At 39.8% G+C, this 18738-nt stretch overlaps 1 protein-coding gene across 1 annotated transcript in view; it reads right to left on the bottom strand.

Annotated features, from left to right (window-relative positions):
- CPED1 (cadherin-like and PC-esterase domain containing 1) overlaps nt 1–18738 on the bottom strand; it is a 354996-nt gene that overhangs the window by 299044 nt on the left and 37214 nt on the right. Inside the window, exon 2 of the mRNA XM_006882700.1 lies at nt 13042–13225. Coding sequence (XP_006882762.1) covers nt 13042–13225 — 184 coding nt within the window. The remainder of the gene's footprint in view (nt 1–13041; nt 13226–18738) is intronic.

Genomic DNA, 18738 nt, shown 5'->3' with positions numbered 1-18738 from the left:
AAATATCTCAGTCACAAAAGGACAAATACTGCATGGTGTCACTGTTGTAGAACAGGACTGACATCAGGGTTGAGGGGAGACTGAGAAGGATGGAATAAATAATGTACACTGCATTGAAACAGACGAGGGAGAAAACGGTTTAAAAGGGATATGTGATTAGTTATTATTGTCATGACAGGAGTCCAGAATGAAGAAGGCTGTATAGTGGAGTGGACCTGGGGGGAGGGATTGTAAAACAATGGGGGAACTTTTCTTTTACTTTTCAAAGAGAAGAGTGTAGTGGGTGGGGAGGAGGGGTGGGCAGGCAGAAAAGTGCAAAAATGAATGAATGAAAATAGAAAGTCTTTCTAAATTTTCATTAAAATTAATAAAAAATATCAAATGTCCAATGGCAAGGAGTACATTAATAAAATGTTAATACTATGTCATTGTTTAAATAAAAATCAAAGAAGCCAACAGTATATTTAAGGAAAGAGTTTAAAGGAACTATCTTCAAAGCTCTCTTAAACATTTCCCAGCTTTGGAGAATTCAAACCCAATCTGGTTTCCATGAAACTTTTTTACAAAGATCAACCAATTAGAAAGAAGCTAAACTTGAAGCAGAAATGCAAGGGATTTCAGTAAACATCTGGTTGCCATATTCATTTGTACAAACAAACCCACTTAAGGAAGCAGTTTAATTTCTTCGGAGTGTAAAGGAGACACTAGCTTTTTGTTCTTATTGCCCCACAGGAGGGTGAAGGAAACATCAGAATCAAGAGGTCACTCAACGCTCAACTTTTATAAATAAGAAAGTTTCTGCAGAAACAGAAGTAAATTGAACTCAAGGTCTTACAGCATAAACAACTTCACTGAGCTGAGGTTAAATAAACACGTCTTGAATCCTAGTGTACCAATTACAAAACAAATGCTATTTGGTCATAAATATATCAGTAATTCTATAAGCATGAAAGAAAATAACAATAAACCAGAGCATACAATTACTGTGTGTGTCACAATATAATAAAACAGAATGTTACCATCTTATGAGGTTCTTTGATTCAATGTATTTTTTTCCTTCCAGCTAGATAAACTAAAGGTACAAAAGTACTCTGATATTGCCCCAAAACTATTACTTGCATAATAAAAAACACATGTTAGATGTGTTCTAGGGGAAACACACTAGCAAATCCACACTGTGCCTTTTAAATGTGACCTTTAGTCTTTGTCTTCCTGCTAAACAGCCAAGAGCATATTAAACTAAGGAAAGCAGCAGGATGCTGGTGTGGGGCTGGAGGGAGGCAGAGGGACTGAGAAGTTCATTAGGCACTTAAGCTTTAAATTATCAGTAGAAACATCTGCTATAAACATGCATTGCTAGGCGAAGGCTCTGACTACATCTCTGACATCCTACTACAGCCCAATTTCTCTCCACTCCTTTCTTACGTCCCTTTCTTCTCATTTATGGCTACAGAACACCAGACTAAGAACAAGAGTCCCAGGTTTACTGTAGGAGTTATTTTTTCTCATCTTCATCTTCTTCTGGTATACAAGTGTTATGTAGCATTGAAAAACCACAGGCTTGAAAAGGACCTTGGTGGTCATGCTACTCAGTCGCAAAGGAGTAGAGCACAGTCTTTCTTGCTTCCGTTACAACAGAGTGTTCTCCTTTTTGACGTGGGCTGTGCATTGCTGGAGACCCGGAGTGGTGTGAACAGTTAAGCACTTGACGAAAAGGCTGGTGGTTTGAATACACCCTTAGACAAGTCAGAAGAAAGGCTTGCCAATTAGCTAGCGAAAAGTCACAGTCTTTGGGAACTCTCTGGAGTCACCCACTTGTGGCCACAGTGAGCCAGAAGTGACTCATCAGCCACTGGTGGAGGCGTAGTGTCAATACTGGCTATCTCTGATTAACAAAAGATTTGTCCTCAAATTGGTCCTTGTTACACTTACTAGGAGGAGTCCTCGTGACTAAGTGATTGGCTGTTACAAGTCAGCAGTCCATTATGTGGAGAGGCAGAGAGGAAGTGGTCTACTTTGAGAAAGCCAACGCCCTGGGGAACCTGGAGGACAGTGACACCATGTCCTCTAGAGCTGTTATGACTGACTTGATTGAACAACAAGAGGCTTCATTTGGGGGCTGCACCTCACTTACCCCCACGGAGTCAGAATGGGCTCATTCCTGATTGTCCAGCAGATTTCTGGAGACCGAATCACATGAAGAGACTGCCCAACTTTCTCTCGCGGAGTCACTGATGGATTCCAATCACCAGGGAGGTGCTGCCTTTGAGTCAGCAACACAACTCCCTGTGGACCAGAGCTCCCATCGTCTAGAGGTCATTGGGAGGTGCCGTGGAGGTGCCATTGAGTCAAATACAGCTCATAGATGTGAACCCTGTCCCGTCCTGTGCCATCCCCACACTTCCTGACACACTCAAGCCCATTGCAGCAGACACTGTGTCGATCCACCTGGTTGAAGGTCATCCTCTCTTTCACCTTCCCTCCACCTTTTCAAGCATGATGTCCTTCTGCAAGGAAAACTTCTCCTCGTCACATGTCCAAAGTATGTGGGACAAAGCTTCATCAGCTTTGCCTCCAAGGAACACTCTGGCTGCACCTTCTCCAAGACATACCTGTTTTTTTCAGCAGTCCCTGGAATATTTAGCCCTCTTCTCCAACATCACAATTCCAAGGCATCAGTTCTTCTTCTGTCATCCTTAGTCATTGTTCTACATCTGGAACTATTACAAATATTGAAGCAACATTACAAGTATTGAAGCAACCCATGAAATAATTGCTGTTGTAATTATTATTTGCCATCAACTGTGTACAGATTTCACAGCTGACACTCCAGCAGATTTTCAGAAGCAGTAAGTTGTGTGGAAGAAGACTGCTGGTCCTGCTTCCTCAGAGTGGATTCAAACCACCCACTTTTGTATTGGCAGTGCAACTCCTTACCCGTGAGGCCACCAGAGAATTATCCGTGCAACAGTAGGGATGCCAAAACATTGGTCCAGTGATCTGCCAGGCCTTTAGGACATTTTCTGTTGGAATTATCTATTTTTTCATTCTTGCTGCAGTTGAGGTTTCTGCAACAACTATAGAAATATGCCCTCCTCAGGAACACATAAATAATTCCAATCCAGTGATAAAATATACTTAGAGTCAGAGTCTTCTGAACTACATATTACTTAGACTCTGCCCTGGGAGTAGGTTAAAAACTTTTGGAAAACATTCATTCTCTTTTAGGTCACTCTCTCACTCTCTGAAGTGAAACCATGATTTATTAAGTTCATGATATAAAAGAATAATTTGATGGTGTTTGTATCTTTTTCTTTATAGGAGTATACAGTCTAAAAACTCTGGACCATAAAATATGTTTATCCAAAGCAAGGCATTGAAAAACTGTAAAGGCAAATGTTTCACATTATCCTAAGAAAAGAACTAAAGAGGCTAAAGGTATAATGTAAAACCTTAAAAGGAACAAGAAGATTTGCTACAAAAAAGAAAAAATTTAGAAGTGTGTGTGTGTGTGTGTGTGTGTGTGTGTGTGTGTGTAGGGACACACACATATATGGGAGCTCTGCAGCCCTAGTACTAAGGAATTATGCTGCCAATCTAAAAGCAGGCAGTTCAAATCCACCAGCTGCTCCATAGGAGGATGGACAACCTCTTCCTCTGTGATTTACAGCCTCAGAAAATCGGCTGGAGGGTCAGCCATGAGTTGATTTTGACATGAAAGCACACAACAATGCTGTTTATCATTGAGTCGGAACTGACCCATAGCCAATGGATTTTCTGAGGCATTTCATTTAATCACGCTGGAGGAGATTGTCTATCCTTCTCCCATGGAGCAGCTGCTGGACTCAGACCTCATGCCTTCAAGATTGCAGAGCAGCTTCTTGTCGCTAGGCCACCAGAGCATAGTGTGTGTGTGTGTGTGTGTGTGTGTGTGTGTGTGTGTGTATGCATATGGAGATCACACATATGTCTGTGTGTATATGTCATTGTTGTTGCTATGTGCCATGTGACTCATGTGACCCTATGTACACAGCTCTGAAGACTGCCCTGCCCTTAGCCTGTCTCACTGACTCTGATACACCTACTCCCCTTGCCCTGGTTCCTGTATTAATCCATCTCATTCGGGGTCTTCCTCTCCTACACTGCACCTCCACCCTTCAGAGCATGATGTCCCCTTCTCCAAGGATCGGTCTCTCCTGGCCAGATGCCCAAAGTATGTGAGACAGTGCTTCAAAATTCTAGCCTGCAAGGGAAAACCTGGTTTCCCCAACTCCATGACAGACCTGTTTGTTTTCTTGGTGGTCCATGGTATGGTCAAGACTTCTCCAGCACCACAGCTCAAAGATATCCATTCTTCTGTCATCTTTAGTCAATATCCAGCTCTCTGACACAAAGCAGGTAATTGTGAATACCATCTCCTGGATCTATGACTGTATGCAGTCAATTTAAAGCCAATTAATGACTGACCCACCAGCAGTTTTTCATAAACTGTAAATTACCCAAGAAGACCAGCTGGTGGATTTGAACCAGGAACTTTTAGGTTGACAGTGCAATTCCTTACTCACTAGACCACCAGAGCTTATATATATATATCTCAACTCCCCATTATTGACTGAATATGTACTCATAGTGACTCTCAAGCAGGTTTCCAAAGATGTAAATCTTTATGGGAAGAGACTTCCCATCTTCCTTCCTGGGAGTGACTGGTGACCTTTTGGTTAGCAGGCCATAACATTATACACTATGCCAACAGAGATCCTAAGAGTGTAACATAAAGAATACAAAAGAGATGAAAATTACATGCTAGGATTCTTGACTGTGTCTCCTAAAAGTGTAAAGGAGCTACAACAAGCTCTTCAGGAACTTAAACACAGCAGAAATGGTGAATATGGTGCAGGCCCTGCCAGGTGTCTTCCTGTTGTACCCAGGGTCTCTGTGGGTTAGAGGTGACTAAACGGTGCCTAATAGCAGCACTCGTGTCACATGATGCTACACAAAGAGTGGAAAAGTCATGGTCTCTGACCCGGCCGACCTTCAAGATTTTCTTTCAGCATAAAGTTTTCCCCCTTATGGGATAATCCAGGAGAATGTGTGTCAGCAGAGTTTTAAACCCAAAACCTTTAAATCAAAGTACATAGATTGTGAGAGCTATTCATTCAGCTCCCAACAAAAGAAACTTGGGTAGCTCTTTTTCGTAGCAAGTTCTTGACAAGGACAGCAATGCCAGCTCTCATTCCTGAGGTGGAGACTACTTTCCATTCTCAGAAAAATCTTAAAACAATCAACTCACAGATAAGGAAACTGAGGCTCGGAAGGGAAATCAAATGTCCTAAGATTATGCAACCATTAGAAGGTAATGTAGACACTCCCACCCAGGATACCTCTGGTCTGAAGTTTATACTTTTTCATTGCTATGATCCACTGTCATGATCCACTAGGACCTGTGGTGGCCTAGTGGCAAGAAGCTGAGCTGCAATTCTAAAGGCACTTGGTTCAAGTTCACCAACTACTCCATAGGGAGAAGGATGGGCAATCTCTTCCCAAGCAATTTAGTGCCTCTGAAAACCTGCTAGAGGGTCAGCTGTGTGTCACTTCTGACTCGATGGTACAACACCACACTCTCCCCCAGTGAAGCAGTTACCATGTTATGTTTTTCTTAGAAATTTTTACAATCTCAACTACCTTAGAGACTATAAGGTTGTCTCAGGAAAGAGCAGGGTTTAGAGCTATTGTACACAGGGTCACTATGAGTCGCAAGTGATTGGATGGTACATAACAACAACTATCTTAGACCTTTATTTACAACACAAATAAACCAGAGAATACTCTGAAACATACATAGTTAAAGTTAAAAACCATTAAAACCATTTAAAACCATTATAAAGTTTAAAACCAATCTACATTAGATTTTTCTTTCCCACATGGGCACTACTTAAGATTGCAGGTTCAGTTCCAGGCACTGCAATAAGGTAAAGCATGCAGCAAAGTGACTCGTAGGCAATAAGCATTATGAAAAAGCTTAAAATATGAGAGAATCACCAAAATGCAGTACAGACACAGAATGGGTGTGTGCTGGGGCACAAGGAGCAGAGGAAAGGCACCCACAGACTTCCTTGACACAGGGTTACCATAACATATCAATGTGTTACAAAACAAAATAGTCTCTGTGAAGTGCAAACAAATTTGAGCTCTGCCTGTATAAACCTCAGAGTCTGTGGCCGATAGCCACTATGAGTAAATCTTCAAAATTACATGAAAATTTAAGCAACAGACAGATACAATGAACATTTCAAAAATTGCAAGGAAATGTTAATAAAAACAGAGGAAGACAGAAATCTATTATATTATAAAGAGGAAATAGGGGTTTCCCCCCTTTTTAATTTATTTTCCACTACATTAAGTAGTGATCTGTATCTTGTGGTCTATTAACATTGTCTTTTATAGTGATTCCCATGAACACATTTGAGTAAATTGCCATATGGTTCCCGGGGGAGGCCGGGAGCTGTGAAGCTGGTTTCTTTAAAATATTATTCTCCAGAACACAATATGTCAACTTTAATATCAATACAAATACCAGGAAAAACTACTTATCATGGTATTAACACTACTCCTTCACAGAAATGCCTCCACTGTGTCAGCCTGTAATGTCATACTGTTAGTTATTATGGAAAGGTCACTGTGGAAACCAGCTTATGACAGCCCCTTCATTTGCTATACGAATGTTGCTTTGGCCTTTGACTCCTTACCTAATTTAAGAGTTTCAACTTTCTACTTACTTTAAAAGAGTTATTTGACATCCCACAAAGCCCGAGGAAGATGAGGGGAGAAATGGTTGTGCAGCCTTCTTCCTAAGTGTAACACTTTCATTCTTTGCTGTGCTTCCCTGATCTTCCGCTGTGTAGTTGATTCTGACTCATGGCAATCAGCTTTCCAAGCTGCACATGTTTACAAGAGGAGACTGCCCATCATTTTCCCTATGAACATCCATTGGATTTGAATGACTCAGCTTTTGGTTGGTCGGGCAACATATTATGCACAACACCACTGTGCACTTGAAAACTCTAAGCTAAAATCAAGCCTAAATCACAGTGTTATACAGTTTTGGCCTAGTCATGAGTTCAATTGTGCCGCTGCCCTAAAAAAAAAAAAGCCCCCAAAAATGTGTCAAATTGGCTAGCTTCTGATTCTCAATATTATAAAATTATCCCATATGTTGTAGATCCTAACCTCTAAATTAATGAGTTTACTTAGATCCACAATCAACACAGATGGAAACAGCAGTCAAGAAAACAAACAACATACTTCACTGGGAAAATGTGCTGCCAAGAACTTCTCTAAAGTGTTCAAGGGCAAGCATATCAGTTTAAAGACTAAGGTGTGCTTGACTCAAGCCAGGGTATTTTCAATTCCTTCTTATGTAATGAGTTGGACAATAAGTAAGGAAGACAGACGAACTGGTGGCTTTGAATTGTGATGTTGGTGAAGAGTTTTGAATATGCCACAGACTACTAAAGGAACAAATTAAGGCGGCCTTGGAAAGAGTGCAGCCAAGTTGCATCTTAGAGGCACAAATATTCTGGCATGTTATCAGGAAGGGTCAGTTTTTAGAAAAGTGAAAAAGTACATCAACTTTGAAAAGTTGGAAGGTAAGTGAAGGAGAAAAAACCCCTCCAAACAAGGCTGATGGACACAGTGACCAAAACATCTTAAACACAGCAGAAATTGTAAGGATTGCACAGGATTTTGCATAGAAGGGTTTCAATCTGTTGTACATGGGCCACAAGGATCATCTAACCACAAGAATGTGCAGCAAAGCAGGATGAGAGAGATATCTGTAAGGATGTAGTCATCTCCATGATATGAGATCTAATCAGTCACTCAGTTTTAGGGGATTAGAGTGGGATGCAACATCCTTAAGTGGGTCACAGTGCTGATCATAAAGAGTGTGCCTGGGGTGTGGACTATATCACTTTCGTTGTCTTATAAGGGTTAAGAAGAGAACTAGATAAGCAGAGAACCAGCAGGAAGAGGAGGGAGGAGGCATTAGTATGGCCAGAAAAGAGAAGCCAGGATTGGAGTTCATCTTTTGGACTCAGGTTCCTGTTCTGAGAAACTCCTAAACAAGGACACATACAGAGAGTAGCCTTCCCCTGGAGTGGAAGCCCTGTATTTGAACTTCTGTCTTCAAAAGTAATGAGAGATAACATTTCTGTTTGTTAAAGGCACCTGCTTATGCTATTTCTGCTAATCCAGCACAGCATAATTAAGACAGACCCTAATTAAACACTTAAGATCAATAATTTTATTACTATGTGTTTTATTGTAAACTATCAAATCTTTTTTTAATGAGGTTGTATATAAGTTCTAAAACCATTTCTGACTGGTACACTAATGTTCATAGCAGCATTATTCACCATTGAAAGAACATGGAAACGACCCAGATGTCCAAACACTTACAAATGGATTGAGAAATTGCAGTACTGTCATACAATGAAATGCTATGCAGTATAAAGGAGTAATGATTTTGTAAATTATAACCCAATTTGGGAAGGACTGGAGAGCATTATGCTGAGTGAACTAACTCAGTCCCATAAGGACAAATAAGGTATAAAACCATTATTGTAGAATGAGTATGAGGGTCTAAGGTGGGGGAGGGGCGCGAAGTTAATCATAGGGTTGCACAATTTGACTGGGGTGGGGTGGGGTGAAGGAAATGGGAAGTATCTTTTGTGGAAAAACTATGTAGTCAAACTTTGTAAATAAATCAGTATAAAATAAAATAAAAATTATTTCTGTCCTAGAGTTTAATCGACTGAATAATAGGTTGAATGGATTGATTAGTCTAGGCATAAGAATTAGCCTTTTCTGTAAAAGACCTAATAGAAAGTATTCTAGCCTTGAGAACTAGAGCCTCACACAACCAATCATCTTCAATACTGTAGCGCAGCACACTCGCAGTCATAGAAAATACAGGAGAAAATAAGTGTGGCTGTTTTTTGATAAATCTTCATAAAACGGGACAGTGGGGCTGATTTGTCACAGGTGGCTGACTCTTGACAAGAAAGGCAATATGACCTTTCACTGGTTGTTTTTCTCAAAAAAACCCAACTCATTACATTCACAAGCCATAATTCACAAAAATAAGAATAATGGTGACCAAAGTGTGACTCCAACTCTGAGGCTTAAATAGCAGGTTGGCATGTGGGTGTTTTTACATAGACTCTACCACGTACAATTCTAAATTGCAGCTTCTGTGCAGAAATGAAACAAAATTGCTAAATGCACACTGTACTTCAAGTATGCATAGGTAAGTTTGACACAAAGGCAATATCTATTTTGAGTCCAGAGTCTCTTCAATCATATAGTTCTTGGACTACAGCAGGGAAGTTGGTTAGATACTTTAGGAAAACATTTGATCTTTCTCAGCTCACTCTCCTAGTCCACGTACGGAAGCACTGATGCACTGAATAGTAACCAGGATAATAGAGAGGGAAGCAGGTAAGTGGATAGTATTCATCTCTTTTCCTTTAGAAAATTATATGTTACACAGATGTACAGAAAGGTGGAATCTACTTAGAGGGACTCTAAGACCATAAAAGTGTGCATTTTGCATTGTGCAAAACTTTGCTGGACTGATTCTGCAAAGAGAATTGTCCTCTTACTGTTCTCAAATTTACTTTAAAGATGAAATGCATGCAAACTCCCATGACATTATGTCTTAAGTAGCACAATGACAAAATAGTGAGTAGGCTTTTTATCTTGTTATTCCCAAAATTAATTCTGAAGACTGCTGCTCTTTAAACTAATCACATACCCCTCAGGACAGTGCTTCCCATGTGGTGCTGCACATCGGAGCTGCGTGGGCTTGTGTTAATCACCGATAATTCTGTACCCATTCTCCAACTGTTGAATGAGAGCAAATAAGGACTGAGCTTTGCTGTCCACTCCTAGCCGTTGGATGAGTGGACAATGAGAGTGAATCCTCATGACAAACTACTGCAAAGTAAACAGTAAGTACTACCATCATTTAACAGACACAGAACTGTTAAATTCCCTAGAATTTAACTTACTTAAGATTGTCCCTAGAACAGACTTCTAGGTCGTATAGACCTGGTGTGTCCACTTGCTGTACTGAGGTAACTTGTGGTTGCTGTGAAGCTGAACACTGTGACACTGATGTGTCAAATGTGATAATGGTTACATGGTGGACAGTGTTGGGTGGCACTCCCTGGTTGAAACAAGCTTGGAAGCAGGAGTGGCATCCACTTCCATAAATAGCTTGCCTCAGGAAACCCTATGAACCTGGAGAATGGATAAAAGTCACACATGCAAGTGTCGAGGATTTTTGTTCTTAGGTTCGCTATGAATTACCTACAACTCAACAGCACTTAACAACAACAACAACACAATGTTGTCCCTAGTCTTCTAATCTTTTCTTGGAAGTAACTATTGGATGTCATGGCATGGGAATGGAATTAACTAGGAAAAAAAGCTTAATTCTCATATTCTCTGTTATAACTCAAGATTGGCTACTTTTCCATTCTACAAATTTTACTAAACAACAGGGAAATGAAATAAAATAGAAAGTTCATTGCTGTATCTTATGAAAACAGAGAAAATAGTCAGTCTGGAAAAAAACCCACTATTTTAAACACACATCATAATAGCAAGGTTACTCTACAAATATGAATTTAATTAATAATGGAGTTTTGTATCTTGGCCAATAAACATTTCTCTCTCTCTCCTCTGTCTCCCTCTCTTTCTTAGTTCCTTTTCTGGCCTCAAAGTTTTATAAAAAGTGATACTAGACTAGAAAGAGGCAGCCTGTACCTCAAATGAGAGCACAAGGGGAGGTCAGTTGACATTATTGGGGTCACATCAAGAGCTAAGAGCAAAGCAGGTAAAATAGGCAGGTAACACAGGGAAGACACAATTTCGATTTCTTCTCCTCTGACCAATATAGTTTATAAATGTGTCACAGCCACACCAAGATACTTATTAACATTTGTGAGATCAGCAGTTGTGTTTTTCATGTGATGTTTTCAAACTTCAATTCTACAAACAAAAGAGAGGGCAGCCGTAAAGTGAAGATAGGGAGGTAAAGTCTCTAGATCATTCCAAATTGTTTCCACTTCCATCAAGCTATTGAACTTGGGCATATTAAATGTGAATGTGACAATGCAACTCCCTCCTGTCTAATCAGGATAAAACAAACAAAGAACCTATTAGGTCAATATGTGAAACTAAAACAAAATGAATCCTATAAGAAACAGAGCCCCAGCACATATTAATTGTGCTAAACACTCCAAGATGAAATTTGTGGCCAGGAGAAAAATAAGTTGCGATTGTAAAATGTTTTCTTCTATTTATTAAACGATCAAGAAAAGGTTAAATTACAGTGAGAGAACTTAATTCGCACTGGGCATTGGATGTACATTATTCTCACACAGTAGAAACTACAAAATGAAATGAAAAACCAAAAATCGATTTTCCAAACTCGTGAAATTGCTATCCTTTCTTGAGACACATCCAGGAATAATATCTTATTATACAGGGTAAAGGAATACTAAAAAGTCAGGAAGTGGATGCTTCCAAAGCTGTGGTAATATGGAAACGGCAGCAAGCTCAGCTTCTGTGCTAACAGATGCTGGTAACACCACCTCTTACCCCTTATTTCCCCACTACCTGCCTCCAGGGGCTCGTGGCCTGCCAGAATCCATTGCCTTTGGGCTCCCTTTGCACCTCTTTGTTAACTAAAAGCTTCAAAGTAATCCTCTTTTTGCTTATAACACTGATGTGAGAACACCAAGTAAGAAAAGGAGATAGATTCTGTCTGTTATGCAATGACAGAAAATCCAAAATTGGACTTGACACTGAATTTCCACTGAAATGAATAGAGATATCATGTTGTCCCAACAGAAAGTCAGTAACAGCACCAAGCAGAGGTCTATGGGGAGTAGAATATGACTTTAACTCAAATGAAGAGAAATCCAGTGTCAAGTCCAATTTCCAGTTTTCTCTAGTTATTAAAGAGATAGACACTAAATATCTAACTTTAAAAAAAATGTCCTTGCACAGTGGATTCCTTTGCAAGTCCTATGGTGCAAGTGATTAAGTGCTCAGCTGGACGTTAAAGTTCACCCAGAGGTTCTGCAGAAGAAAGTCCTGGTGATCTCATTAGGAAAATTCCATCATGTCTAGAAAACACACTTTGCTTTGCACACAGTTGTTACGAATTAGAGTTGGCTCAACAGCAACTGGCAGTTCTAGGGCACTTAGGGGATGCAGGGCAGTTTAAATGGGATCATAAATATAAATCAAAGTATGGTATCTGGTATCCTATGGTGTTTGCTCAAGAAATGTTATGTTATTGTTACTGCCCTTTATTATCGGTTTTCATTTAATCATTCATACACATTTTTAGAACATTAATTATAATTGCCCAATGCCATTTATTACATCTTATCAAATCCTGACTGTATCTTGATTTTTTTTTCCTATTTCCTCAACCTTCCAGCATACTGTTTAAAATATTCTATCTTGTTTTCTCTTCTACTGAGAGAAATAAAAGGACTTGCCTAGCAATGGAGTCAGTGAAAAATGTCTATACCCTTTTCACATTTACAGCCAATCTGTGAATCACATTTAAGCTGGCTTCTCAAAACAATTTCCAGCACATTCTACTAGCAGTCAGATGAAGTGCCAATTTTCTTAAAATATGGAGCAGTTTGGTGCTGGGTGGAACATGTATTGAGGCTCATAAACATAAACATTCTTTATGTAGCATTTAAACATGAGCTAGGCAGCTCAAAAATGCCACAAAATATAAACAAAATAATTTTAGAAATAAAGATCCACAGCTAAAGGGGGGGAGAATAAAAGGAAGGGGGAAAAAGAACTGAGTTTTCTAGAAAGCAAGAAAATGCACACTGGTAATAATATGCTTTTGTGAACTTCTTTAGAGGAAGACAGTAGCATATTCTAGACATTTTTTTAAACATTATGCATCAAGTGGCAGCCATAATTATTTGTAAGACCAACCTTGTTCAAGCAGCCCCAGTCCAAGACCAGCACCAAGCTTCCCTTCAATAATCACAACAGTATAGCGATGTTGGGTGAGTATGTGATGGAGAACTCGGAGCTCTGTTTTGCTGTAGGATGGTGGCCGGTAAAGTAAGGCCCTTCTGCCGTGGCTGCCAAAGTGTGCGCTCGTTGATTCCTCCATCTAAGACAAGAAAGAAAGTACAAACAGTCAGGAGGAAAAAGTACTTCATTCTCCTTGAAGGGCATGATTCATGCAAATTAAAGGCCATTCGAATAGGTCATTTTTACATTTTTCTCTAAACATGAAAGACAGATTCTCTGAAGGGCTAACAATGACAGGACAGTCCCATATGAGAGAAGCTGAAGGTGAACAGAAGTTTTCTCACAATAACAGAAAGAAGAAACTTTTAGGCCATTTAAATAGGGAGGTCCTAGAGGAATACCACTACACAGAGGTAGTTCAACTCGAGCAGAAAATATGCATTAATAGCAGTGTCTATCATCTTAACTGAGTATGCATAGCCTTTATAGCAGCATTACCTATTAAAAAACAAACAAACAAAAACCCAAACCTTTTTATCATGATTTGAGTGAAAGCTTACAAAGCACATTGACTTTTCATGCATCAATTCAAGGCTGTTTTGTTTCATGACATTTTACAAACTCACGATTTACCAACACTCTTCTAACACCCTCCCATGTCCGTTTGTCCTTCTCGCCTATCTTTCCATGCTTCTGATCCTTGTCCCTGGGGGAAATGCTGTCCTTTTGATGGTGTACAGTTGACTGTCCGAAGGGTTCCTCTCTGCTCTTACTGCTCACCTGATAGACCTGTCTATTGTTTGACTGAAAGCTGAGTCACCAAGTCGACTTGGGGCCACAGCCTTAGTGGGTCCAGCAGTCTCTATCAGGTCTTTTTTTATCATTTTTTAAATTTTGTTCCACATTTTTGCCCCACTCTCACAGGGGCCTTCTATTGTAACCCCTATCAGAATGGTCAGCAATGGGCATCAAGGTACTAACAAGATCTTCTGGTCTCAAGGCCATGGACACAGATTCATGTGGGCCGTTAGCCTGTCAGCCTAATGGTCTTACATGTCATGTCCTTCCTTATTCTTTGTTGCAGATGGTGAGCACATTAGATGGCCACTTACAAACTTTTAAGACCCCAGCCACTACTCAAAGACTCAGGCCACTTGTTGTTGATAGACCTCATGTTTGTGATCCAAGCTCCCAAACTCAGGAATTCATTCTATGAAGGGGTTTTATTATCACTAAGGAGTTTTCATAATTCTATTTACCCTAAAGAAACCATAACTACCAGCCAAGCAGATACATGGACACCCATGTTTATTGCAGCTTTGTTCACAATAGCAAAGAGCTGGAAACAACCCAAGTGCCCATCAACAAATGAATGGATAGAGAAGCTGTGGTATAGTCACACCATGAAATACTATGCAGCATTGAAAAATAAGGAACTCATGCAATATTATTCAAAATGGGTGACCCTGGAGGACATTATGCTGAGTGAAATATTTCAGCCACAAAAGGACAAATATTGCATAGGGCCACCGTTGTAAAATGAGAATGACATAGGGTTGAGGGAAGGCAGAGAAGGAGGGGAGGAATGATGTATACTGCATGGAAAAAAGAGAGAGAGAATGACAGGAGTCCAGAATGAGTGAATTAGGGGGGAGTGGGATGGGCAGGGAGAAAAGTGTAACAATTAATGACTGGAAACCCTAAGTCTCTTAAACTTTCATTAAAATTAATAAAAAAATAAAAGTTTCTATAGTTCTGTCCCCTGTTTGCTCTGCAATAGACATGGATATCCTACAGCGCATACAGATAGAGAATAGGAATTTTGTCTGCCAAATTTATATAGTCATGGGTGAAGTAGCATTCACCTACACGCACTTGTTGATCTTGCCTGTTTGTCTGCTCTTCTACCAACTAGTGGAGGGATGTCTACTGTTATTTCTGTCGTCTGTAACTCTAATGCACTTCTCCCCAGCTCCCTTCTCTTTTCTTTATTATTATGCTTATCACCCTATTCTTGCATATTGCCTTTCCCCTCACCAAATTCAATGTCTCTCTTATTAGTCAGTGATTTTTTTTTTTTTTACTCCCAGTCCTCCCATCTCTGGTAATCATCAACTGATGTTTTTATCTGTACATAAACTTTTCATGGAAGTGCAGTGATGACATATTTGTTCTTTTGTGATTGTCTCTTTTCACTCAGAATGATGTCAGCCAGATTGATATACATTACAAAATAGACGCCAGAATCACCCTGGTTCTTTAATGATGTGTAGTTTTCCTTTGTGTGTATATACCACGGCTTATTTATCCATTCAACCATCAATGAGCACTTAGATTATTTCCAATACTTAGCTATTGTGAAGAATGCTGCAGTGGATATGAGAGCGCATATGCTTATTTCTGTGCTCTCTCTCACTTCTTGTAGATGCACACCTAGCAGTGGAATTTCTGGATCAGATGGTATTTCTATGTTCTGGGTTTTGTTTTGGTTTTTTTTTTTATTTTATTATTTGCGTTTGTGCATGTACCATCAAATCAGATCTGACTGGTACAGGGGGAGATTTTCCCTCCTTCCCCGGCAGAGCATCTGGTGGATTCGAACTGTGCGCCTCTGGGATTGCAGTACAGCTTCTTGCCACTAGGCCACCAGAGTTCCCCTTATGTTCTGTTTTTTAAGGAGGCACCATACACCTGTTCCACAGCTCTTGTGCTTGTTTTAATTATTGATAATGAGTCTCTCCACTATCTTATCCCACAGACAGAGTCATGCTGATTACTTTAGTTCATCAGACTAAGGCCATGTTCAAACAAGAACCTGCAGTTAATAAATAATTGTTTGTACAAAATTCTATCATGAGATCTCCAGCCTCATTTTTGTCACTGAAAACATATTTTCCAACTACCAGTCCTTCTTTGCTTCTAACTTTTGCATTCTAGTCACCATTACAAATGTCACTTGATGGCCTATTTTATCAAATGAAGGCTTCAAAGTTTGTAGAAATCCTCTATTTCATCATCTTTGCTTTCAGCAGTTGGTGTATATATTCACTGTACTCATGTGATATCTATATATAGACCAAGAAGCAGCTATCTGAACAGAACAAGGGAACAGTTCATGGTTTAAAATCAGAAAAGGTGTGTATCAGGGTTATAACTTTGCTCCACACCTATGCAATCTTTAAACTGAGCAAATAATTGGAGAGGCTAGGCAATATGAAGAAAAATGTGGCATCAGGATTGGAGGAAGAATCAACAGCAATAGGAGGTAAGCAGATTGAAGAAGAATGAAGAAGACCAGAGGCTACAGCCTTTAATGTAGATTACATCTCAACATCAAGAAAACATAAACACCATCTATACTAGATCAATAGACAATGTCATGATAGATGGAGAAGAAACTGAAGTTGTCAGTTACTTAAGTTTGCTTAGACAAATCAGTGCTCATGGTGACAGCAGTCAAGAAATCAAAACTTGTGTTATGCTGAGAAAATCTGCTTTCAAGGACCTCTTCAAAGAGCAAAAAGGCAAGTATGTTAAAGAACTGGGGTGCACCTAATTCCAGACATGCTATTTTTAATTATTTCCTATGAATCTGAAGTTATTGTTGTTACGTGCCATTAAATTGCTTGTGATTCATAGCGACCTTATGTACAACAGCCCTGAAACCTGCTCTATCCTGTGCCAACTTTACTGTCTCTGACACACCTACCCCCATCACTCCAGTGACTGAATCAATCCATCTCATCAATGGTCTCCCTCTCTTTCTCCATGCCTCAATCCTTCCAAGCATAATGTCCATCTCCAAGGACTGGTCCCTCCTTGCAACATGTCCAAAGTATGTCAGACAAAGTCTCAGTTGTTGGAATTGACGGAAAACCTCATAAGCAGTTCCTTACTTCACCTCTGCCTTGCATGCAGACTTCCGAGTTGTAAAACAACCCAGTGGTAGATGGAATTTGCTCCAGGACTTAAGAACCATAAATGACATAGCTGAGCCCCTACATCTTGTGATTCCTAACCTTTATACTATAATAGACAAAGTGCTAGTCAATAGGCCTTTTATTATAAGTACTACCTTCCATCTGTAACTTGATTTGTGCCACTATTAGAGCCTCTATTTGGACTATTATTGCTTTTTAATTTTTGACTCATGTACTTTTAACTTGTTAGTTAAATTTGTGTCTTCTAGGCTTCAACACTTCCATGATACATCTTCAAGGATATGAACATGTACGGCTAAGCACAATTGATAACAGTGCATCTAAATTCCAAAATCAATCTTCATAATAGTCTATGTGTTTCCTATTGCCAAAGGGGCCCTTTAGAGTAGTGAGAGAAGACATTCACCCTGAAACCCACAGCGTCCCTTTTCAGCAGGAAGTAGCTAAGAGAATATGCCATCCCCTTTTCCTTATGAATGAGGGTGAAGTCTCTCTCACGGAGGAGTGATAGAGAATGGCAAGGGACACACTGACAAAGGAGAATAATCAGAGCTGGCTTTGACAAGCACTGTGGCAATTGGACAATTAAAACAGACTTTCAAGGGGGGGAAAGAAGAACAAACTGGGGAGGAGGGTAGAGAAAATAGTGCAACAATGAATGAATGAAAACCCCAAATCTCTGTAAATGTCCATTAAAATTAATAAAACTTAATAGTACTAATAAAAAAAGAAAATATCTTTGATCAAATATTTGTTTTTCTTGTTAGGAGATACTGCATCTTTCTTGATGATGGAGCTATATAGATTTAAGAACTTAGCTGCCAATTGAGAAGTGATCCCTTCACAAACGCTGTAATTGTTCGTAATGATAAAGGTGTAAGAATTTGTGTGTAAAATGAATGATAGGTTGCACCTTTGGATTCAGGCATTAGAGAGAGGTGAGCAGCCCACAGGAGGCCAAAGGAAACAGAAATGAAGGTGAAAGGGGAAGCCACGTGCTTCTAAATAAATCTGTGGTGCTCAGGCAAGTGCACAGCGTCCAGAAGTCCTTTCATACGTTATTCTCTTTCATAATCACAGGATGCACGTCCCTGTTGCAGCCGGCTGGACGCTAGCAGTGGTGACACGTGAACAATAACAAAAGCTTATCGCCGTCAAATCAATTTCAATGCTAAGACCCTAAAGGACAGAGGGGCACCGCGTCACAGGTTTCCAACGCTGTGATCGTTACAAAAGCAGACAGCCTCATGTTTCCTCCTGTATGGCAGCTGGTGGATTTGAACTGCCAACATCTCTGTTAGCAGTCCTTAAAGTAAGTGCTTTAACAATGCTGCCACCAAGGTTCCTTGATGCCACATGAAGGGGAGTGTATTTTAACCTTTAATGTTGTCTTTAATGATACTCTGACTCTATCTTTTCCCTCAGACAAAAACAAAAAACCTGAATCCATTGCCCTCGAGTTGCTTCTGACTCAGAATTACCCCGCCTTCCTACCCTGGATCAGTTTAACCGAGTGATGACATTTTGACCAGTACAAACTACCCTCTTTTGCAATCATCTTTATAATATGGGCTGATTTTTTTTTAAATGCAGACTGGAGAGAATAAACAGGAAATGAATTTATCAGGAAAATTATGTGGTATTATCCTGTAATACAACCTCTCCTGCCTTGTAATATTTATAACTGTCTTAGCAAAATGGCTCAATACCA

This window comes from Elephantulus edwardii, unplaced genomic scaffold (assembly GCF_000299155.1).
Source record: "Elephantulus edwardii isolate Elephantulus edwardi_28Jun2011 unplaced genomic scaffold, EleEdw1.0 scaffold00022, whole genome shotgun sequence".
NCBI lineage: Eukaryota > Metazoa > Chordata > Mammalia > Macroscelidea > Macroscelididae > Elephantulus > Elephantulus edwardii.
The sequence above is the reverse complement of the archived record's forward strand: the minus strand, read 5'-3'. Positions and strand labels throughout refer to the sequence as shown.